The 24789-nt window shown below is 48.9% G+C and overlaps 1 protein-coding gene and 1 long non-coding RNA gene across 5 annotated transcripts; one reads left to right on the plus strand and one right to left on the minus strand.

Annotated features, from left to right (window-relative positions):
- Positions 1–3053: 3053 nt before the first annotated feature.
- LOC119323990 lies at positions 3054–7485 on the minus strand. Of its 4 annotated transcripts, none has more exons than XR_005156708.1 (8): positions 7119–7485; positions 6284–6897; positions 6001–6176; positions 5798–5912; positions 4854–5086; positions 4666–4772; positions 4010–4071; positions 3054–3186 (listed from the first exon to the last, which is right to left on the minus strand). It is a non-coding gene; the product is annotated as an uncharacterized LOC119323990 (long non-coding RNA). The 4 variants fall into 4 exon arrangements; XR_005156706.1 differs by lacking the exon at positions 4010–4071 and having other exon boundaries at positions 6284–6549; positions 6766–6964; XR_005156707.1 differs by lacking the exon at positions 4010–4071 and having other exon boundaries at positions 6284–6552; positions 6766–6964.
- Positions 3059–23154, plus strand: LOC119323989 (fimbrin-5-like). Its single transcript, XM_037597703.1, has 17 exons — positions 3059–3199; positions 3500–3721; positions 16975–17201; positions 17375–17526; positions 17631–17804; positions 17905–18152; positions 18269–18440; positions 19164–19202; positions 19324–19398; positions 19481–19597; positions 21113–21324; positions 21563–21715; positions 21787–21986; positions 22086–22243; positions 22329–22425; positions 22505–22596; positions 22704–23154. The coding sequence occupies exons 4-17, from the start codon at positions 17443–17445 to the stop codon at positions 22956–22958; spliced, it is 2076 nt and encodes a 691-aa protein (XP_037453600.1). The 5' UTR covers positions 3059–3199; positions 3500–3721; positions 16975–17201; positions 17375–17442; the 3' UTR covers positions 22959–23154.
- The last annotated feature ends 1635 nt before the right edge of the window (positions 23155–24789 follow it).

Raw genomic sequence — 24789 nt, forward strand, 5'->3', positions numbered from 1 at the left:
AGGTCATGCCCGGCCTCGGAAGATCAACACGTCGCAACCCTACCTAGGCTCAACAGAGAGGCCAGCACGCCGGTATACATCCTAAGCACGCAGGGGTCTTAGGCCCATCGCCCTTTGCACTCCTGCACATTGCGTGGGCAGCCGAGATCAGTCCTGCCAACCTCCATTACAAAGGCGGTTGCTTTACGCAGACCAGCCGGGCGTGCACCGCTCAGTCGCTGATGTTTGGAAAGCTACGGTTGATACTACGACGCCGGTTGCCTATATCTTGTCCCGCGTGGCGTTTAGTGCGTGTAGGCCGATGGCCAACTCAGATCAAATACCCAAATCTATTAGTGTCTTGGGAGCGCGCGGTAACGAGCATAGACTCATTATCATGTGACCCCGTCGCCCCATCTCGTGGACTTACTGCAAGGGCCCGAAATGCCCGGCCATGCCACGTAGAAATCTCACGGGTACCCTCCAGGTCAACCCGACTACACATCAACTCACGGGTACCCCTCAAGGCCGACCCAACTTCAACATGGTTTTGTGGTAAACTCAAAGTAACCGTGTATCCAAAACACCAAGGGGGGATCCGAGGAATCACCCTCGATGGAATCCACCTGATGTAATCTTCAAGGTGAACTAAGGAGGAATCACCCTAGATGGTTCACACTTGAGGGGTTGCATGACAGAGTCGTCATCGAGAGTGGTGAAGGAGGAATCACCCTCGACAGACCACGACCGATTAGCTACACTACAGAGTTATCATCAGGAGTGCACTATGATGTATCACCCTCGGCACTCGATAGTAGCCCTGTAGAGTTGTACAACTAAAGGGGGTGAGGTGATGTGTCGGGCCCTGGACGTCGATCACATTGATTGAGTCAACTGGTAATCCAGCGGGGGAAACAGGGACAAGATGAGGAGTCAATGATGGCTCACTAACCAACCTATACTAAGCGGTTTAGGATAAACAGGTAAGGTACGAGAGCATGTTACAAAAGCAGGCTATGCATGAGAGTAGAAGCAATCAAGTATAATAGCAAAATCTAATGCAAACATGAGAGAGAATGGAATGGGCGATATTGGAATGATCAAGGGGGGTTTGCTTGCCTGGAAGCTCTACAGATGAAAATGGATCTTCAAGCGAAGTAGACGACCACCAGATCATCAGCAGTCTCGGGGTCTATCACAGTATCGGGGTCTACCAAAAAATAAGCAACGAAGGGGAAACAAATAAATAACAAAGCAAACAATAGCATCATAAAGCATGACGTGGAAAAACGCGGCGCTAGGGGTGACCTAACGCAGTGCTAGGGGTTACAGACAGAGAGGGGAAACATCTAGGAACGTTTTCTGGGCGTTTGGTATTATCCGGACGAATGAAAGGATCCATGTTTGCAGTGTTAGGGGCATGTGACGGCTACATGGAGGGCACTAACCGATTTCGTCTCATTTTTCTGAACGTTTTTCATATATAAAACATTTTCATCGGAGCTACAGTTGAATTTCTACGAATTTCTAAAGTTTTAGTAATATCCTGAAAATTCCTAAAATTCTGCAAAGTCTAAGAATTCCTTAGTTTTAAACATCACTTAGTTGTTTTCAAAAGTCTACAAATATGATTCTCTACGTCCTATGATTTTTTTGCCTTATAACAATTTTGAGCATTTTTCTGTGATCTACATGCTAGTATCATTTACATCCACTGGATGACCCGTTGCGCCCATGGCGCAAAGGCCGAGAGCAAACCAATTATTGAAAGAGTGTGCATCAAAATATGTAGACACGGAAGGAACATATGAAAATAAGTACGGATTGATGATAGCCATATACGGACAGGATTGTCATATTTTTTTTTACATAAGATCCAAAATGATGTCAGATATAAAAGTCTCGATAGGTACTTATAGTAATATCAAGTCACGTAGCAAAGGACTACTGTAATCTGCTTAGATTGGATAGACAATCATGCAGAGGCCCTTGGACATGCACTTGAAGACGAAAGCATATACACACCCTTTCTTCATGCTAGATGACCCGTTGCGCCAATGGCACAAAGAGCAGGAGCAAACCAAGCTTTCAACCAAGGAAATTGGAATGTTTAGAGACCGGTATTCTTTAAATAGAAGGGAATATATCATATGTAGAACTATATATTACATTGATATTAGGTTAATAGGCTAAAGAAAGTAGTGAGATCAGTTTATGCTAAGCAAAGCTATTTAGAGATGCATCATGTAAATTGCTTTGATCACCCAGCTTTTGTTACACAAAGCTACATACGCAGAGATGCATCATGTAGGTTGCTTTGATCACCAAACTTCTGGTAACTAAGATATGTAGTCTTTCGCCATCCCCAAAATTAACTTTTCTGTTTTTCTTGTCCTCTATGCTGTTTCTACAGAATAAAACTGTACAATAAACGAATAGAAACCGATCATAGTTGCACACACAAAAACATTTGGCGGAAAAACTTTGTAAGGTGACTATAGTTCCATCCAATAAGTAATTTCCTAAGAAAGAGCATCATCTTTCTCCGATCAAAAAGAAAAGGTTAAAAAAACATGCAACGGCATTAGCTTTTAAGAAATACAAACAAACCAAAAAAAAAGAATAAACGTACAGCTAGACTAACTGGCATACAGAAGGCAACCTAAGAGAACATGCAGGGCAGCCTTATCTGGGCCAAAGGGTGCCACGACCCACCCTTTCAGAATTGAAAAGGATAATTGAGTTTACAATAAGCATTTGGCCCAGCCCAAATATATCCGAGTCCAATACACCGACTACCTGCTGCCACGCACGCTCGTCTCTTCTCCTCCTTTCCCCCAAATCTACCAAACCTTATCCTTTCACAAAAAAAATCTACCAAACCTTATCTGTTCTTCTTTCCCTAAATCCACCAGTCCTTTGTTCTCCTCCTTTTCCCAAATCAACCAGGTCTTTCACTCGCTTCTCGCTGCTGCCAACCGCTGGCCGCCGGCCTTGCCAACTTCCGCTGCCCTCCGTAGCGAGGGCCCTCCAGGCCGCCATGACGGGTGTGGTGTGGGGTGTCTGCTGATGTTTGCTGCTTCTTCTCCTTCCCTCACTACCTTCTCCGCTCGTGTTGCCTGCTGCCGTGCTGCGGACCACTGCTGCTGCCGCCGACTGATAAACTAATCGGTGAACTGTTGTTGAAGGGCCGAAGGAGCAAGACTGCTGCAAGAGGAAGGTATGTTTCAAAATTAATTAAAGAAAAATGATTCAATGATTTTGTTCAGACTTGCATAAACTTTTGGTTGCCGTGTAATTTTTGAAGTTACTATCTCCGTCAGCCATGTATTATGCCAAATTTTTGATAGCCTAACCATCCATATTTTTTGTGATATGCACATCATTTATGAAGTACAGGTTCAGATCCATCATTCATTCATGCTTTTTGGGCTTCGATTTTTTCTAGTAGTATATCAGACAGTCAGCCATCTTCTGATTCAGAAAAAGAGGTGACAGTGATTTTTGAATTTTTTGTCAGGTAACACTGGCGAAACAGCAAACCATGGTCCAGGAGAGCATATCTGTAGTTATTGGCCATATGCAGGCATCTTTTGGTCAGTCTGATGTGTTCTATAATTGTGGCCATGGACAACTTTTGGCCAGTCCGATGTATTCTACAGTTGAGGCAATGGAGCACTTTTGGCCAGTCTGGTGTATTCTATAGTTGTGGCAATGGAGTGGTCATTATCCACAATACCAGGTATGTTGTTGCTACAATGTATCTATGTGAACATAAATCGTGAGCACTGGATAATAGTAGTAATTATATATACACAATGTATATTTTGTTCCAGTCTATGCTATGACATTGTGAGCCGCATCTATTTTGTGCACATTTTGCTTTGTACTCCCTCCGTTCCTAAATATAAGTCTTTGTAGAGATTGCACTAGGTGGACTACATACGAAACAAAATGAATGAATCTAAATATAAAATGCATCTATATACATCCGTATGCGGTTTATAGTGCAATCTCTACAAAGACTTACATTTAGGAACGGAGGGAGTATTTGAAATCCCCTCCCTCTTTGCTGCTTGTCATGCTCAGACACTGGCAGATAGGACAAATTAACCATACACAATACATGTACATATGAACTAAAATACAATGGGCATCCTAAAGCTAACATGGAAAAATAATGAAACAACCTGAAAGAAAGAATGCAGCAAATGGAAAGCATATAATAATGAAGGTCTATAAAAACCTAGCTCTTTTTTGGCAAAAAGAATCAGTTATTTCTAGTTCCCTAATTCTAGAGCTACATATTTCCGGTTCTTGCAATTTATCTGCGATAATCTGGTAAAGTACAACATGCACCAACTGAACATTTGCTAGTATAGCTAAAAGCTGAAGCTATCCGACACAAGGACCATCCAATTTCCCAAGACGGTTAGTCACTATGTGTGAACAAGGCCAGAGGACTAAAATATAAAAAGCTAGCTAAGGATTCATCAGCAGATTTTTCTTGTGCTTGCTATATGTCTGAAACAAACAATAGTCAAAGAGTGTACTTATGAACAGACGTAAGCAGACACCATATCAATAGCTAACAGCATCACACAGCAACCCGATCACACATCAAGATGGATTGATGGAAATGGAAAGATAAAGTATGCTCTGGCAGTAGAACCAAAATTTCCTAACCTGTAACCATGAGAAATATCCAAATACAACAAATTATGTCTCACCCATGCCATCTAAAGATTCTGAACCATCCAAACAAATTTTATACCAATATTGTGGATGCATTCCTGCAAAAGAATAAGATAAAGAAAATGCAATAAAAAACCTCAAGTGTAGGTTTGTTTGAAATTCAGATATTTTGCACATACCTTCTTTATGAATCTCCAAGGAATCAAATATAAATGATGAGAAGGATATCAGGATTGTCCTAGTAGATATGGAATCCGAATAGAAGTAAGCCGTGATTCCTTGCTTCCATTGCCGCATTTCACTCGTAACAGAGCCTTTGAAAACAAATATCCTTTGCTTATTCGTGCAACTGTTGGATCTAGGAGTCTAGGAAGACAGGCCTTTTCGTTACGCATTTAGCCATATTAGGTACCTGAAAATTGAAAAAAGCCAATTGATATGAGCACATGAAGCTACAAGAAGATACCAACTCCTAGATACTTTGCACTTTGAATATTTTATTAAGTGAATCTGTAAGACATGCAGATTATGAATATCAAATATCTTCCCTATGGTCTTAAATGTGGGTCTAGATAAATAAACATATTAGTCATTTCCATTAGGATTGGTAAGATTCTACTCACCCTAGACAATATATGAAGTGCAATTGTTTGACTTGTTCTATATCCAATTTCAATTGCTTTGTTCTATGAAATAAGGAAGACAAAGTGTAGTTTGATTAGGATGCAAGTCAATTTTTAGGTTTTCAAGCAAGGGCTGACATAGATATACAAACCAGAAGAATTGCCCCCATTTGAATTACTTTATATGTTCACTACCAGTTTCAAATGACAAAAGGAGTAAGTGAAAGTAAAAGAAAAGTGCATAAAAGAAAAAGTACTCGCTTGAACAGATCCGCAAAGCTTCATACTTGTATCAATGTGCTTTGTAATAAGCATTACTGCATTAGTATACAAATAGAAAAATCATGATACATAAAGAAATTCGTCGCATCGTGTTGCAAAACCAGAAAAGTAAAACCAAACCCCCTCTCCTAGAGCCTCTTCCCTATGATTTTCTTAGACACCATGGGAATGATGGGGGCAGAAGTTTAGAGCTAGCATGGAAAGGGACACCATGGTACATTGAAAAGGAGAGGCTCTTTGTACAGCAAAACAGCTCAGTGCACTCGGCGGGCAAGGTTGCGGAAGGAGGGTTGTTGCCATCAGGGTAGGAATCAACCCCCACCCAAACCCTATCTGCATAAGAACAAAAAAAATAGGAAGAAATTAATTAGTGGGATGAGCTCAGGTCAAAAAATGAGGAAAGGAGTAAGAAAGGGCTCACCTGTGCTGGTGTCTCCGCCATGAACTGGGACCTGTCCTTGACATCTCCTCTGCAGGTAGCCATCTGGGTGGGGGCTCGACCAGGACGGATTCGTCCAGTGTCATTCACTGTTGTCCTCACTGCAACACACTGTTGTCTGTGGCCTGCCTAGCTTCTATGTGCCCTCTCCACCCTGCCTGAATGGGAGAGATTGGAGAGGGATGAGGAGGGGTTGTGAGGAAGAGACAGGACCCGTTGAAGAGAAAAAAATAGAGGACCTGTGGAAGAGAGAAAGAGTGTTCACCTGTTCTGACTAAAACACCCGGAGAACGAGCAAGCGGAAGCGGGAAGCGCGTGCAAAGGAGGTGCATGAGGAGGATGCGACCATGGCCATGAGGAGGAGCGGCACCGCTGCTGCTTCACCCATGGCCATGAGGAGGAGCGGCGCCGCTGCTGCTTCACCCGTGGCCATGAGGAGGAGCGGCGCCGCTGCTGCTTCACCCATGGCCATGAGGAGGAGCGGTGCCGCTGCTGCTTCACCCGTGGCCATGAGGAGGAGCGGCGCCGTCGCTGCTGCGCAGAGGAGCGAAGAGAACACGCGATTAAAAGTCTGAAGGATTCATTTAACATCATAGGTCTTCATGGGTCTAGAAATCAACCTGGATTTACTACCTGAAGAAAGGGAAATAGGCATGTACTTTGTCCAAGATCTAGAATGATATATACGATACGAAAACACTGTGCATCTAGCTATTCATATATGAAACAAAATCATAACAATTTTACCTAATCAAGGTAATGAGCTTCCATGAGCACATTCGCTGCTCCTACCAAATGTGCAGAACTATCAGGTTGCGAACATTTAGGAAGGGGCCAAAAAATTATAAAGCACTACAGCAGCAGCTCATCATGGCAATCCTGGAAAGAAAAGACTTGTCAGTGTAGAAGAGGTTGGTGAAACCTTCTCTGCCTCATTTTCCTTCTACTACAGATAAAAAGAAAAGAAGTGAACTTGATGTCCAGATCTCAGATTTCATACCATTTTTTTGCCAGAAAAGGCAAAGTAAAAAATGTGAGAACTCAAACCAAGTTAGAGATGTGGAGAGCAGGGGAAGAGAGGAGAGGAGGTGAAGGCAAACCTGAACTACTGCCTCAGCATCCTTGCTCCCGCTCCTGCTGTGCGTGGAAGGAGAGTGTTGCGGGGCACAGGAGCTGCATGCCGTCGCCATTGTGCACCAGCTGCAGGTGTCGTCGCCCACCCGCTGAGGCCACTACACGAGCGGCCGTCCGCCGCACCACCGCACTGCACAAGCCGATCTAGGAGCGAATCGAGCCGCCACCAATGGCCAGGTCGCGCCCGACCTCGCCGGCGCAGGCCAACGCCAGCGGAGACCCTCTCCCATTCGAAGCCGCACCTCCCTATCCTCTTTCCGCAATTTCACCCTCCTCTCCCTCCTTCTCCCTCTCATCTTCACTCTCTCCCCTGCAGATCGAATTGAGCGCGCGGCAGAGGATGAGGCTGGCGGAACGGGGAAGAGGAGGGGCTCAGCGATAGGCGCGGGATGGAGGAAGGAAAGGGCGGCGGCGCGACGAGAATCAAGGGAGAGAAAAGGAGGCGATGGGAAGGCGACGATGCAGGAGGGGATGAGGGTACGCGGGGCTCGAGGACAGGAGGCGATTGGACCTCGGGGACGGGAGGGGATTGGGCTAGGTTTTCACCGCACCCGCAATTTTGCATGACACACACACACACCACTTTTTTGACTAGAACCCCCACTGCAACGCAGGCCCCACGAGGAAGGATGGCCCAGGCGTCATCTGCTCAAACTGAAACCCATGACGTGAAATAAAATTGACGGCCAGATGCTTGACAGGCAGTTGAAAAGTACATAAATCTTTACAGCGAGGCAAAACGAGCGATGCAGATGGGGAGCGCGCGACAAAGGCGCCAGAATGGCGGGTAGTCTAGCGTGATTTATATGTTCAATGATAGAGTTCAGCTGCTTGGTCGAAACTTCATTTGAAAAGTGCCACTTGATGTTGAATCCAGAAATTTTTAGAATATACAAAGTTTCCTAGATGATTACCATTGATCCATAGCTCTAAAGGTGATACTTACTATAAGTGTTTTGTACTACAACAAGAGTACTATCATGCCAAGCCCCTAGATGGCATGACAGATCCTGCAGCTTGTTCAACAACAGCCTTAAAGTAGCTATGACAATAAAGCTGTTTTTTTATGTTTTCTGTTAACAGAACATAGCACTTCGTGATTTTCGTAGGATTTAATCCATGCATCAAATGGATTTGGTCCAGTGCAAACATTAGAACCTTATCAAGTGTACTACCTGCCCATAAAACTTTTACTCCTGTTAACAGTCGTTTAGGCGCTCTTTAGGGGTTGTCTAGAGGGTTAGTGTAGAATTAGAAGCGAGCAACAGCTACAGTATCTAGCAGCAGTGTGCAGTAGAACAACGATGGGCAGAGCCATGGCGCGGGCAGTTGGCCGTGGCAGGCGTAGGTGGGACCGCCGCAGCGGCAAGCGCGGCCATTGCGGACGGGAGCCCGGGGGCGCCGGCGGCCGGAGGCGAGCGCTAGCACCGGACGCGTGCAGGGCAACAACGCGGCAGCAGGCAACGGCAAAAAGCAACAAAAGCAGCAGAAGGCCGCGGGGCGGGGTTAGGCGCTGGGCAGCGTGTGAGCGCGGCCTAAGGAGAGGCAAGGCACGGGCCGGAGCGGATGTGCGTGCGCAGGCCGGAGCGGATGTGCGTGCGCAGGCACGCACGGTAGCACACAACACCAGCGGCTACGGCGACCAAGCGCGGGCGCGTAGGGGGAGATGCAGGGGGTGGCATGGGCGCAGGCAAGAGGACGCGAGGCGCGAGCGCGACCAAGGCACGAGAACGTGGTCAGGGGCACGGTGTGGGGGCGCAATGAGCGCGGCCGGCGACGAGCTCGCGGAGATGGGGACTACAAGCACGGATCGGCGTTGGGGAAAGGGGGATTCGGGAGAGGGGCTCACTGCACACTCGGGGACGTAGTCGAGGAGGCCGGGGACGGACTGGAGGAGCAGCGCGGCGGTGAGGTAGTGGTGTAGCCGGCGGCATGGTCGAGCTCGATGGCGAGGATTTGGAGCGACTCCGATGAGTCAGTGCTCGTAGTCGAGGTAGTCGACGAAGGGGAAGCCAGTGAGCACCAAGAGGAGGTGCGGGAGGCTCGGTGGCCACGGGATCGGTGACGATGACGACGACCGCGAGCTCGGCCTCGTCCGGGTCGTCGATTATGAGCGAGGAAGAGGGTGTTAGACCTTTCAGCCTGAGCATTGATAGTTGTGGATGACACTAGGAGAGTTGGGACAATTTTCGTTGGTTTATTTCTCACACAATGCCATGCCAACCTGAGGGGTTGGGGATACATATTTATAGGCTGCTAGCCAGCCAAGGCATATGCTAAGATGCTGCTAAGATGCCAGTCTAAGATGCTAGTCTAAGATGCTAGTCTAAGATGCTAACCGACAGTCCTTGATGGTCAAGAACAGAACTCTATCCTAACAGCCAGTCCTTGATGGTCCAGGACTTTATCCTCCTAACTGCCACAAGGACCATGTGCTGCAGCCCCACAAGGACCCTAGTACACAGACTTATCCATCATTCTCCCCCTAAGTCTTGTACGTCGTCTTGTGGGAGAGTTGAATCATCCCAATCCTGGAGCAAAGTTCGAGGAACTTGACCCTCCCAAGGGGCTTGGTGAGCAGGTCTGCGAGCTGATCTTGGTGTTGATGTAGCTCGCCTCGATGCTCCCTTCTTCCACACAGCTGCGGATGAAGTGATACCTCAGTCGGATGTGCTTGCTCCGTTCGTGGAACACGAGGTTCTTTGCCAGGGCCAGGGCGGACTTGCTGTCCACCAGGAGCTGCACCGTTCTGGTGTCTTGAACGAGAAGATCACCAAGCAGTCGAGCAAGCCAGAGCGCCTGAGTATAGGCGGTGGAGGCCGCTATGTACTCAGCCTCACAGCTGGACAGGGCCACCACCTGCTGCTTGACTGATTGCCAGCTCACGAGACACTTGCCGAGGAAGAGGAGGATCCCGCTCGTGCTCTTGCTGGTGTCGATGTCGCCGGCGTGGTCGCTGTCGCTGTACCCGACGAAGTGTGCCGCCCCAGGGCACCTAGGGTAATGGAGGCCGTGGTCGAGGGTCCCTGCTATGTAGCGGACGATCCTCTTCACTGCCTGTTGGTGTTCCGACGTTGGTCGCTCCATGAACCGACTGACATAGCCGACGGAGAATGCCAAGTCCGGCCGTGTGTGAGTGAGGTAGCGAAGGCTCCCCACAAGGCGTCGGTACTGCGTAGCATCCACTTCCTCCGTCGTGCTGTCGCGACTTAGTTTCAGCCTCTCCTCCATCGGAGTGAGAGCTGGATGGCAGTCGGTGAGCCCAGCTAGCTCAACGATGCGCTTGGCGTAGGCGGACTGTCGAAGCGCGATCCCGGAGTGGTCCTGGTGCACCTCAATCCCTAGATAGAAGGAGAGGAGCCCCAGGTCACTCATCTGGAACGTGGCCTTCATGTCTTCCTTGAACGCCGCCATCTCTGCATCTTTGGTGCCGGTGATCACCAGGTCGTCAACGTAGACGCCCACCAGCAGGGCATTTCCTCCACTCCCCCGTCGGTAGACGGCAGCCTCATGCGGGCTCTGCTCGAAACCCATCTTCTTCAGCGTGGAGTCCAGCTTGGCGTTCCACGCCCTGGGTGCCTGCCGCAGGCCATAGAGAGCCTTGCGCAGGCGGAGCACCTTGCCCTCCTGGCCGGGAATCGTAAACCCCGGTGGCTGATGCACGTAGACTTCCTCCTTCAAGTCGCCATTGAGGAATGCCGACTTAACGTCCATGTGGTGGACACGCCAGCCCTCCTGGGCAGCCAGCGCAAGGAGAAGTCGCACGGACTCCATCCGTGCCACGGGAGCGAAAGCGTCGTCGAAGTCGACTCCTTCCTGCTACAAGAAGCCTCGGGCCACCAAACGAGCCTTGTGCTTGATGATGGCGCCGGCTCCATCCCTCTTCAGCTTGAACACCCACTTAAGGGTGATTGCGCGGTGACCTCGAGGGAGATCAGCAAGCTCCCAGGTGCGGTTTTGCTCGACCGCATCCATCTTCAACTTCATCGCGGCGCACCATGCCGCGTCTCTCTCGGCCTCTGCAAAGGACCGTGGTTCGCCGTCTTCACACACAAGCTGTAGCTGCGCCTCCAGGTCACGTGGCACCAGTCCTGGCACCGCCTGGTCGCCGAGCACATTATCCATCGTACGGTACCGCAGCGGTTCGCCTCCATACCATGCGTCGACCCGCTCCTCGTCGTGAGTGAGCGGGAAGCGAACTTCATCGGGTTGTGCTCTGCGTGAGCTGGTGCTGATGAAGACGAGCCCGGAGTGGCGACCGCCGGGGCTGGAGTATGCGGCGTCGCCGGTTGTGGTGTCGTCGGTGTAGCAGGCGCCGGAGTCGATGTAGTTTTGGGGGCCGGGGTAGACGTGCCCGGTGAAGAGGAGCTGCTTGCTCCCCCAGCTTCCTTGAAGTGAGCGTACTCGACAATGAAGTCGTCATACGTCGGCGTCGAGCCGTCGTCCACTGCCTTGTCCCATTGCCACCCTCGCCCTTCGTTGAACACGACGTCTCGCGCTGTGCGCACACGTTGTGTCTTTGGGTCGAGGATGCGGTAGGCCTTTGAGCCCTCCGCGTAGCCGATGAAGACTCCCGGAGTGCTCCTGTCGTCGAGCTTGTCGATGTGGCCGAGCTCCTTGGCGAACGCAAGGCAGCCAAAGACCCGCAAATGAGAGACCGCCGGCTTCCGCCCATGCCAGGCCTCGTACGGAGTTCTGCCGTCGAGTGCCTTAGTAGGAGAGCGGTTGAGGATGTACACGGCCGTTAGCACCGCCTCTCCCCAGAAGACAGCCGGCATCCCTCTCTGCTTGAGGAGAGCCCGAGCCATCCCCACAACCGTCTGGTTGCGCCGCTCGACGACGCCGTTTTGCTGCGGGCTGTACGGCGCGGAGTGGTGGCGCTGGATGCCCTCATCGGCGCAGTACGACGCGAATTCAGCCGCCGTGAACTCGCCGCCGTTGTCAGTGCGCAACACGCACAATTTGCGGCCACTCTCCGCCTCCACACCAACCTGCGCGCGCCTGATGGCGTCCGCCGCTTCTCCCTTACTGCCGAGGATCATCACCCACATGTAGCGGGAGAGATCGTCGACGAGCAGCAGGAAGTAGCGTCGACCTCCTGGTGTGGCTGGCGTCACCGGGCCGCACAGGTCTCCGTGCACGAGCTCCAGCTTCTCCTTAGCCCGAAAACTCGCCTGTTGGGGAAAGGGGAGTCGTCTCTGCTTTGTCAGTACGCAGATGTCGCAGAACTGCTCCACATGGTCGAGGCATGGCAGGCCTCGCACCATCTCCTTGGCACTTAGACGCTTCAGGGCCTCAAAGTGAAGGTGCCCAAAGCGCTCATGCCACTGCCACGCCTCGTCGTCTCGACGGACAGCGAGACAGACCGGTTGTGCCACCTGCACATCAAGGACGTAGAGTCGATTTTCACCTCTGGGCACCTTGGCGAGAAGGCGATGCTGGCGATCCCAGATGCGTAGGACCCCATGCTCAATCAGCACGCGTGAGCCGTTCTCATCCAGATGTCCCAAGCTGATGATGGAATTCCTTAGCGCGGGGATGTAGTAGACACCGGTGAGCAGCCGGTGCTCTCCCATCTTGGTGGTGAAGATGACGGAGCCGACGCCCTTTATCTCCACAGCGGAGGCATCCCCGAACTTGACGGAGCCTCGCGCATCGGAGTCGAGCTCGGCGAAGAATTCCCTTCGACCGGTCATGTGGTGGGTGGCGCCGGTGTCGAGGCACCACCGCGTAGCCTTGTCCTTCCCGGAGCCATCGCCGAGAAGAGCGTGTGCTTTTGGCTCATCGAGGTGGATGAAAGCCTTTGCGACTGGAGTCGCCGAGGGTAGCTCAATGCTTGCATGCGCCATGAACAGAGCCGTCTCCTCCTCCTTCGCCTGTGCGACGTGAGCCTGGCCTTGTCGTGGTTGCCGACACTCATTGGCCCAATGGCCAAACCGGCCACAGTTGTGGCAACTGTTGTCTTGTGCCGGCCTGGGCTTGCCAGCGGCGCCGTCCTTGGCGCCTCCGCGGGCGTCACCTTCGGCACGTCCTTGTGCCCTGCCCGGGGGGCCTCTTCGCGCCTTACGCTGCTTGCCACGCTTGCGGCCGCCCGTCGAGGAGGAAGGCTCCCCCTTCTTCTTGTCACCAAGGCTGGGATCCCACTGCTCCCGAGTTAGGAGTAGCTTCCCGCCGGTGGTGACGGGCCCCGAGGGGGGCTGTGGCTCGTCGGTGTCGACGACCTTGAGTCGACCTATCGCCTCCTCGATCGTCATCGTGGAGAGGTCCAGCAACGACTCGATCGAGCGAGCCATCTGCTTGTACTTCTCGGGAATGCACCGAAAAAGCTTCTCGACAGCTCTCTCCTCGGTGTAGGTGGCATCGCCAAACTTCACCATCTTCTGCAGCAGAGTGTTGAGACGGAGAGCAAAGTCATCAACGTCCTCACCTGGCTTGAAGCCCAGGTTCTCCCACTCCTTACGAAGTGCCTGCAGGGTGGACTTGCGAGCACGGTCGCTGCCGATGCGTGCTGCGGCGATGGCGTCCCAAGCCTCCTTGGCAGTCCGCTTGTTGGAAAGCGAGAACTGCATCTCGGGCGGGACTGCGGCGATGAGGGCGTCCAGCGCCCGTCGATCCTCTAGGTGGTCGACGTTGCTGTCCTGGACTGCCTCCCACATGCGCCGCACCTGGAGCCTGACCTTCATGATCCCGGCCCACTCGACGTAGTTGGTTTTAGTGAGGGTAGGCCACCCAACACTGGAACCAACATCCCTGACCACAGTCCGGACCTCGTAGAGGCCGCGGTCCTGGTCGTTGCAGCCGCCGTCGCGGTGCGCGCCTCCACCTGGAGCGCGGGCGTGCTCGGCTGCCCACTGCGTCGTCCGCTCCTGCGCCACTTTGGCGCGATCTGCGTCGGCGCCGTCGTCCGCAAGCGCGGAGCTGCTGGAGCTGCCGGGGCTGCCGCGGAGTGCCTTGGCATCCGCCGTAGCCTCACGGGCTGCTTCTGCTGCTGCTGCTGCTGCTTCTACCTCCGCCCTGGCTGCTTCTACCTCCGCTCTGGCTGCTGCCAGCTCCGCTGCAGCCAGCCTCGACACTCTTGCCGCCGCAGCAGCCGCTGCTACAGCCGCTCGCTCACGCTCCTCTGCCACGGCACGCTCGGCCTCTTGCCGGCGCCGCATGCTCGAGGTAGCCGTGTGCTGAGAGCGACCTGCAGACATGGCTCGCTGCAGGGGGGCTGTTGCGTGAAGAGGAGGCTGATGAAGACGAGCTGCTGCTCGACAGTCCGGAGGGAGGAAGGTAACCAGAGGCAGACGAAGCAGCTGCTGCTACCGACTTGGGTTGCTCACAGGAAATGCTCAGGGTGCAGGTTAACGAGGCTCTGATACCACTTGTTAGACCTTTCAGCCTGAGCATTGATAGTTGTGGATGACACTAGGAGAGTTGGGATAATTTTCGTTGGTTTATTTCTCACACAATGCCATGCCAACCTGAGGGGTTGGGGATACATATTTATAGGCTGCTAGCCAGCCAAGGCATATGCTAAGATGCCAGTCTAAGATGCTAGTCTAAGATGCTAGTCTAAGATGCTAACTGACAGTCCTTGATGGTCAAGAACAGAACTCTATCCTAACAGCCAGTCCTTGATGGTCCAGGACTTTATCCTCCTAACTGCCACAAGGACCATGTGCTGCAGCCCCACAAGGACCCTAGTACACAAACTTATCCATCAGAGGGGGATTTGGGGGCTAGGTTTTCGGGGAGGCAGAGAGGGGTGTCCTGGGGGATGCCTTATCGACATTTGGAGCGGGGGAAGGCCGCAGGATGGCCGGTGGCCATGGCGGATGGTCGCCACGCCTACAGCCTCCACTGTAGCGGAGGTGGGAGGTGACCCATAGTTGGCCTGGGCCTCCCTGTGCACTTGAGGTCCAGCCCAATAGTAGATAGGTTCCCCCCTACTTTTCTATTTCCTTTTATTTTCTTTTTCTATTACCCTTTTGCAATAATTTGAGCTACCCAATGAATTTTGCTAAATATGAAACTTAGCATATAATTTAATTGCATTACGGTTGGGTGGCACACAAAGTTTGGAGTCAAATGGGGCGATTCAAATTTGTATTTGAATTTTAAATGTGTTTATTTAAACTCGCTGATCCACTAAAATATTTCTAGGGCCAATTTATAAGTTCATTCGATGTTGGATCCTCTTCGAAAAATACTAGGGGATTATTTGCAACATTATAAACATTTTTGTTTTACTGTTTGTAGAAATATTATTTTGACTTTATTTTAAATTTTGAATTTGAACTCGGTTTGGATCAAAGTGAGGTTTAGCAAATTAACTACAATGAAATTCCACCATTAGTGTGTGAGTACTCTATATGAGCTACAGGGATGTTACAGGGTCGGTGATGGACGGACGAGCGGCGTCGTTCTCGGGCACAAATCGTCGGCCGCGGAGGCAGGCAGTCATTGGTGTAGCGGACTCAAACCAGCAGGTCGCCAGCGGCTATGGCGGTGCGGCCGGCAGCGGGGTCGGGGATGGGCCGACGGGTGGCGGTGGCACGTTTCAGGGCGAAAATCGCTGGCGTGCGGGTGGCGGCAGTCGCACGGAAGCCAAATAAATGCGGTTGGGCAGTTGGCGTGCATCCATGAGTTTTACATCTCCTTTAGGTGGAGATGTAAATTTTCATTGCGAGGTGTTGTATTTTACATCTTCGGGAAACGGAGATGTAATTTTATTTTTTTCATCAACATCGTCTATTGGAGAGGGGTTTTTGTGCCTCAGAGATGTAATTTATTTTTGCATCTACATCATCTGTTGGGGAGGGGGTTTTGTGCCTCGATATGCAAAAGTTAGTTATTTTTACATCTACATCATCTATTGGAGATGCTCTAAACAATGAACCAAAGAACCGTAATAGCAACCAAAATAAATCAATATCATAATTTGAAATGTTTCATCCTTAGACCATGACCTTGTAAGCCGCGAACCGTGCAACCACCGGAGATAATTGATACTCACTGCTTGCTAGACTGATTAAGTAAGTTCGAAGAAGCAAAACGTAGATTAATAAAAAATTAGAATTATTTATATTTTCGATCTGTGTTGCTTGTACATAACTACTAGTGTACAAAAAATGTTTGCATAGCATAAAAATGTTTTGTATCATTCAGACAAAGTTTCAACGTGTATTTGAAAAAGTTCAACACATATTTGAAAACCCAACAAGAAACATTCCAAAAATATATTCAAAACATGTATTTGAAAACAAATGTTAATCATGTATTTGAAAAATGTTGAATGTATATAAAAATGTTCTAGATGCATATAAAAAATGAATAGATGTGTATTAAAAAGTTAGACATAAAAACATATATTTCAAAAATGTTAATCATGTATTTAAAAATGTTAAATGTGTATAAAAATATTCTTGATGTGTATACAAAAATATAAAATTTGTAAGCAAAATTAGACATGTGTTCAAAAAGAAATGAAGAAATATAAAAAGAAGAAAGAAACAAATAAAACCAAAGAAAAAAAACGATGCAAAACAGTGAAATAAAATCACAGGAAAAAACTTCTATGCAGCTACAGTATTAGACAGGCCCAGTAGCTCCACGCTGTAGGCAAGAGCTATTATGCCCGCGGCGAGAAAAATCCAGGAGTCGTCCACCCATGAAACATGAGTATGTTGGAGAGAGAGAGAGAGAGAGAGAGAGAGAGAGAGAGAGAGAGAGAGAGAGAGAGAGAGAGAGAGAGAGAGAGACTCCATGGGAGAAGAGGAGGAGCATGTCCGTGGAAGCTTCACGTTCTAATATTAGTTATCTACTTTTCTATTCTAGGCATATGCGGGAGGCTGAAAAAGGAGACACCATTTTAGCTTCTCCCTTTTTCTTCCTATCCTATGGCTCTCTGCTATCCAACCACACGTTCGCTTCCCCACAGTTCTTGGGGTTCGCCGCGGAGCTGGGAGCAATGCATGCGGAGTGAATAGTTTTCGGGTGCTGGAGGAAGGAAGACAGGAAGAACGAAGATCAAAGCCTTCCAAAAAGAATTTTTCATCGCAAAGGTTGGTGACGATCCGTTGGGGGATATTTTTCCCGCAAGTGTAATAATTCCAACAGTTTTGGTCCTATTCTTCTTGATGCATATACTGCAAACATAGTGCTGAATTTGATCAGAGAGGTTGGTGCTAATTAGTCCTAGCGATTTAAGATCATGGTTGGACTGTCTTTATTCTAGGTCTCAATAACTGCCGAATTGGTGCAAGAATTAATTTAGCACGAGAGTGAAACTGAATTCGGAAGACAATGTCTAGCGTTGGTGTTCTTGTCTCTGATCCATGGCTCCAGAACCAGTTCACCCAAGTGCAGCTCCGAACGCTCCGAACAAAAGTAAGCACTCCTTGAGGCCATTCTTGATGCACTTTGAAAAATCGTGTTGTTTCCTTTCCATAATTGTGTAATCACAATGCTACCTCTTATGTTCCACGGTATAGTTCACTTCCGCAAAGAGATCGGATGCCGAGCAGGTAACTATAAAAGATTTGCCGCCAGTAATGGAGAAGCTTAGGGGCATTCAAGAGGTTCTGACTGAGGAGGAGATCACAAATTTTTTGAGCGAGTCTTACCCCGATATGGACCAGTCAATCGAATTTGAGCCATTCCTTAGGGTACATTCGATCATCTTGGCATACCTTCTGTTGATTCCACATTTTCACTTATCTATGAGTTTTTTTGTTTGATGAGTTGTACAATCTTGCAATATGTTAGGAGTACTTAAATCTTCAAGCAAAGGGAGCCAGCAAATCAGGAGGCAAAAAGAAATTGAAGGGGTCAGTGTCATTTTTGAAGGCGTCCACCACTACTCTCTTGCACGTCATTAATGAGTCTGAAAAAACTTCTTATGTCAATCATATAAATAAATTTCTCGGGGAGGACCCTTTCCTGAAGAATTTCTTGCCACTGGATCCAGCATCAAACGATATATTTAATCTTATTGGGGATGGTGTTCTACTTTGGTGAGATGTTCTTTTAAATGCTCACTGTATTCTTTTACTACCACAGCATCTCTTAATTTTTATTTCTGTTAACGAATTTTCTAAGGCAGTTATTCCCTTACCTTATACTGAATCAGCAAGTTGATCAATGTTGCTGTTCCCGGCACAATAGACGAGAGAGCAATCAATACAAAGAAGGAACCGAATCCATGGGAGAGGAACGAGAACCACACTCTTTGTCTCAACTCTGCCAAGGCCATTGGTTGTACTGTTGTTAACATTGGGACACAGGATCTGATTGAAGCTAGAGTACGTTTCTATGTTTTTACTGCATTAACGTAGTTTATTACTCTAGATCTTAAGTTCTTTTCCTTCTGTTCCTATTTAAGTTTGAACTAGCAAAACAGTATAGAAGTTAAGCTGGTTTTCAGGGAAGGGTAGATATGTAATGACATTCTTGACTAGGTTGTGCATATCTTGAATTGCACAATGTACGCAGTTGTACATTTTATTAAATGAATCTTTGGGGAGTATTCTATTTTGAGGCTCTTAACTTCTTTTTGGTGTCGACAAATTCCTGGACTGAAAAATGTTACATATCACTACTAGAAACATAACTGTGCTTTGCAACAGATAAACAAATAGCCGGTCGTGTTAAGGCGTTGTCATCGGCCTGGTCCAGTTCACAGAATGATTTATATATAATGTCTCTGCAAGCACAAGAATGTTAAATTTTTTATATACATACAAGCTTTTGCTTTTTTTTTGTGTCTCAGTTAGTTTTCTTAACTGTTACAGGTTTTTTAGGAAGGTGGAAAAGAGAGCATGCTTAATTTATTAAATTCTTGGAAGCTTGCTCGTGTTTCAATAAGTTAGATTGTTAGAATTTTAGGATGGTAGAAAAAAAATCTGATGGGATATCGGGTACTATCGCCAACTCACATTTTATGTAAGAGTAAAGATTCGTAGCAATATATTTATTATTGTTAAATCATTTTACTTTGTACTGCTGAAGTATTTTTCCTTTTTCAGCCTCATCTAGTTCTTGGTTTGCTATCCCAAATCATAAAGGTGTGTTTTCTACAACCACCAATACTGAGTTAGTTACTAAATATTTTTTTCTGCAATATAGTGTTACCTAAAACAGTGATGAATGCTATCTTTCTAATTTGTTTCGTTGGACTTCTCTCAGATACAACTCTTAGCAGATTTGAATCTGAAGAATACACCTCAGTTGTTGGAGTTGGTGGCTGGTGATAACAGCAAGGTTCAAATCATCAAGAGAACTTGTATGTACATGCTTGTGCATTAGCAAAGTCTGGATAATTATGTTACATGATGTTATACAGGAAGCAGAGGAGCTTGTCACCTTAGCACCAGACAAGATGTTGCTCAAATGGATGAACTTTCATATCAAGAAAGCAGGGTACAAAAAAACTGTAACAAATTTCTCTACTGATGTTAAGGTATGTATATCAATTGTATGGATATTACACAAAACACCTGAAAAATGCACAACCCCTTTTTTTTAGAAAAGGAGGAAGACCCCCGGCCTCTGCATCTGGACGATGCATACAGCCATTTTATTAATTATTGACACAAGACCTTACATAGTCATACAACAGTAAGACTAAATCCACCGTCTAAGCAATATCCGTCGCTACTCCTATCCAGTTGATGAAGGGGCGCTGATAGTCTAGGCCTAATACCAAACAGACCTCGCAGCCAAACCTAACATTTAAGACTTGAGGTCCCAACCAGGACGTCTGCCGGGTATGGGCACCCACCAGTCCGGCGTGCTCCTCAACCAGGACGCCTGCCGGGTATGAGGCCGCTGCAGCCACCTGCCACCAATCCATCTTCAGAGTTGTACTGCTGCATCAACCTTGCCTGGTCTAGCTGCCGCCGACGCCACCACGACGCCAGACATCGTCACCCTCCTGCGCGAGTCCATCTTCGCTCATCGTGCACCGAGTCTCCACTGCGCCATGCCGCTGAGATCCGCCGTCATCAATGGGCAAGATGAAACACCGCTCCTCCTCTTGTCCCCTCCAACCAGCACTTGCTCCAAAACGATGCCCCCAGGAGGGAGAACGACACCGAAGGCACCGTCATCATCCGATCCGGTAGATCCAGATCTACGGTTTCCCCCGAAACTTCCCGATCAGGTTGACGTGACCTGCAACGACGATGCCTCGTCAAGGGAACGACGTCTGAGTCGCCGCCATCGTCCGCCAAGACTGCAGTCATGTGCGATTTTCACCGGAAGCCACGTCTTCCCGACCTCGCGGCTGGCTGGAACCGAGCGGAACCTCGCCACGAAGACGTACGTCACCCTCAGTAGTCCGGCAGAGATCCGGCATCTCCTCACCGGCCCCTCCACGCGCCGCCGGTCTGGGGAAGGCCTCCCCGCGGCGGATTCGATCGGGGCGTTGGATCCGCAGTCACCGCCGTCACCATCCCGACCAGAACAGCCCACCCCGCCGGATGGGGAGCTGCCACCGCCGCCGTCCATTCAGGGCCGCCGCTTCGCCGGCTATGGTGCTTCGGCCACCGCCTCACGGCCTGGGGTCGCCGCCCCATCCGCCGCCTTCGGATCGCACGAGAGGAGCCGCCTCAGATGAGATCCACCGCGCCCACCCGCCCAGGTGCCTTCGGCACCGGGCCCGCCGCCACCGCAGCCCATGCCGGCGGCAGCGGCGGCAGAAGGAGGCGCTAGAGGGTGCTGGCGGAGCTAGGGTTTCGGGGCCCCTGGCGTCGCTAGGGGCAGGCGACGCGAGGGGTAGGGGGTCTTTTCATGAGATAGGCAATTTTTTCATATCGACGGTAAATACTGTGACTTTTGTTTTTGCTTGGAATAAACACTGACTTTTATGGCATGTTTATATAGATCTGTTAAATCATTCTATGATATTGACGACATTTTGAGAAATGCTAATGCAAAAGATTTCATTATGCTATATCGTATGATGTATTTGCAGGATGGTGAAGCGTATGCTTACCTTCTCAGCGCCCTTGCTCCCGAGCATAGCTCAACGACCATGATAGAAACTACAGATCCTAAAGAAAGGGCAAAGAAAATACTTGAAACCGCCGAAAAGCTTGATTGTACAAGATATGTAACATCTAAAGATATTAATGAGGGTTCAGCAAATCTCAACTTGGCATTTGTCGCACAAATATTCCAGCAAAGGTACTGATCTCTCCTTGTCCTCTCTTCTGATAAATCTGTTTTGCCCCTTAGGGTTGTATGCAATGCAAGAAACTAAAAGAAATATCATGAGTTTGTGAGGAATTGTTCCACCTGTTATCTGTGTATTAGAAGACAAATAAATCAAAACAGCTATATAACTGTGCAAATGTCGATGTTTCAAACATTTTGTCCAGGTTAATGCATATTGTATTATGAAAATGATTTAAAACCTGTGCAGAAATGGTCTATCATCGAACAAGGTGGCTCCTGTCGTCCAAGATACCCCTGATGATGTTGAAGCATCGAGGGAAGAGAGAGCATTTCGCTTGTGGATCAACAGTCTTGGAATTGCAACTTACGTGAACAATTTATTTGAGGATGTTAGGACTGGGTTAGTCCCATTTCCACTAGCAACTTAGCCTTGAAATATATTTTTGGCATCTTACAAAAGTTCATTTCCAGATGGGTTCTTCTGGAAGTGCTTGACAAAATTTCTCCAGGATCAGTTATCTGGAAACAAGCATCGAAACCTCCAATTATCATGCCGTTTAGGAAGGTTGAGAACTGCAATCAGGTTATCAGAATTGGGAAGGAGTTAAATTTTTCTCTTGTGAATGTAGCAGGAAATGACATTGTTCAAGGAAACAAGAAGCTAATCCTTGGTAAAAAAAACAATCCCCGCGTAGGCTTTAGCTTGCTCTTATTTCTGTTTCTAATTTTGAATTCTGTATAGTATTTGATTTCAAATAATACCCTGTCAGCTTTCCTGTGGCAACTCATGAGGACTAGCATCCTACAGCTGCTAAAGAACTTGAGATCCCACTCTAAAGACAAAGAGATTACAGATGCTGACATTCTAATCTGGGCGAATAATAAGGTCAAGGAATCAGGAAAAACATCTCACATCGAAAACTTCAAGGTTGATCAGCATTCCCATTTTATTAAAATTTAACTTGTGTTGTCATGGACATGGCCTTAAGCAGCTGTGTTGATTGATTCTCTAGGATAAGAGCTTATCAGATGGGATGTTCTTCCTGGATCTTCTAAGCGCTGTGCAAAGTAGAGTTGTTGACTGGAATATGGTGAAGAAGGGGGAGGATGGTGTGTACCTTTGCTCTGATTCTTGAGTCAGTTTCAGATTTTTTCGCGTTTCCGTTGTCATTCACTTTTGTTGTTGCAGATGACGAGAAGAAGATGAATGCAACATACATCATAACTGTTGCTAGGAAACTCGGGTGCACCGTGTTCTGGTTGCCAGAGGACATAATGGAGGTAGCCTATGAAAAATTGTTTCTCGCGCTAACTTGAGAGATGGACAGTAACATTGGGCCAGTCAAGGATCAAACAGTGACATTGCCTTTTTCATTTTGTTGTGTCAGGTAAATCCCAAGATGATCCTCACTCTTACTGCAAGCATCATGTACTGGAGTCTGCAGAAGCATGGACCTTACGAAGGCCCCGGGCCAGCAGGATCCGCAGCGTCACAAGAAGCTCTCCCAGAAGAGGAGGAGGAGGAGGAGGTGGCGGAGGAGGAGGAGGAAGAAGAAGAATTAGAAGCAGAGGCAGAAGCAGAGGCAGAGGCAGAAGCAGAGACAGAAAAAGGAGGAGAAGAAAGCCTTGAAGATGGTGCCTAAAATAAAATCCGACCTGACCACATCAGGCAGGGGGTGGTTTCAATACGGGAGGGATAGCAAACGGCAGAGCAGGAAGTTAGTTTTGATCTACTCTTTGCGTGCAAATGCGCAGCGATGAGCTTCTACCTTTATACTTGTATACTAGATAAACAAAGATCCTGCGCCGATTAAAGCTTGTGTAAGATACTCCGGTTTATATGCGTTTCTCGTCTTTCTTCTCTGCAGTGCGTTCCTATGCTTGGTTCGTTGTGCCTCGCCAGCATACCCCAGATTACATTTTTGACAAAAGGTGCAATTTATTAACTCAAAATGAAGTTCGACTGGCCAGCGTACCATAGATGAGAGGACAGTCAACTCCATGATCGATCTAATTTCAAGGGAGCAGTCACCGTGCGGCCGTATGATCGGCGCGTCTTGGACCATTTAGATCTTATCCACGCACCTCCCGTCTGCTTGCGCCCCGGTTCCAATCTGGCAAACCTCGCTCCTCGCTTCTCGCCTCGAGCTCCGCCGGTGGCCACTCCGGCCCCGGCGTCCACAGCCCTTGCGCCGTCGCGCCCCTCGGCGCCCGCCGCCATGACCTCGCCGTCGCCCCCCCGGGCCCGGGCCGGACCTGCGAGCGCCGCTAGTTGGATGGGAGCCCCTCCCCATCGCCCAGCCCGCTCTGCCCCGCCCCCTCCTACGGCCTGGCCCTCGCCTCCCCGCGACATGTATGTGTTCCGCCTCTCCGTCTGGACGGCCAACCCCGATGGCATCCCACGTTCGTCCGAGCTACTCCTGTCGTCGTGGGATAGCCTTGCGCTGGATGCTGACCCAGACCGTGTATCGCGCTTCGCGCGCTCCCTTGTTTGGTTCCGGGGTCGATCCACGTCTCGAAGACCCACGACTACCGCCTTCCGTCCCCACCGCCGCCCCCTCCCCCGACCGGGGCTGATGGTGATGACCCTGGCTCGCCGCCGGTCCCCGGCCCCTGGCCTCGGCGGTACGAGTTCCCTCCCCGACGATCTCCTGGCGCCTCATGACGCTCTGGTCGTGGTGACGCCGCCTGTCCCCTCGGCCGCCGGCCGCCTCCTCACCGTGGTTGGCAGGGGGTGCTGGGCCGCACCCCGATGCCTCCCCGCCCATGCCTTGGATCCCCGCCTCCCAAAGGCTGGGTCCGACATCGCTTTTGGATAAAGCATGCAGTCCACCGTCAGCACCTGCTACTGCTCCGTCAGCACCTGCCGCCACCCCCGTTCAAACTCTCCTGCTGACCGGTCTCCCCGTGTACACCCCAAATTTTCAATTTGGAATATTATACATTAGATCATTATTGCATATCATGTTTTAATGCATTTTTGGCTCGATCCTAGAAATTTTACGCAACTCAAGGACCCACGGAGAGAGTTGGGAATTTCGTTATTTTCATATTTGAGTTTTCTCAAATTTTGAAAATAGGATCATTTGATTTTATTTATTTTATCTTTAATTATTTCTATTGTAAAAACATGAGAGAGGGAATAAAATGACTTTCCCAAAATAAAGAAATATTGAGGATTTAATAATCAAATCAAATAAGTTTTTATTTCGGAGTTTTTCGCCATTTTATTTGAATTTAGGAAAATTGCATGTTTTTCAAAACTGCATATTAGGGCCAAGAAAACGTTCATCTTGCTCTAAATATTTTATTTAGACGGTGAAAATTTATTTTGGCATTTTTAGAATTTTATTTTATTTTCTAGATTTTTTCTTAGTTTCGGCGGAATTTTTTGTAAAAAAAAATGTTCGCGCGCCCGACTGGGCCGAAGGCCCAGCCGAGCCAGGCCAGGCCCGCGCCGCCGCCGCCTTCCCC

This window comes from Triticum dicoccoides, chromosome 6B (genome assembly GCF_002162155.2).
Source record: "Triticum dicoccoides isolate Atlit2015 ecotype Zavitan chromosome 6B, WEW_v2.0, whole genome shotgun sequence".
In the NCBI taxonomy this organism is placed as follows: domain Eukaryota; kingdom Viridiplantae; phylum Streptophyta; class Magnoliopsida; order Poales; family Poaceae; genus Triticum; species Triticum dicoccoides.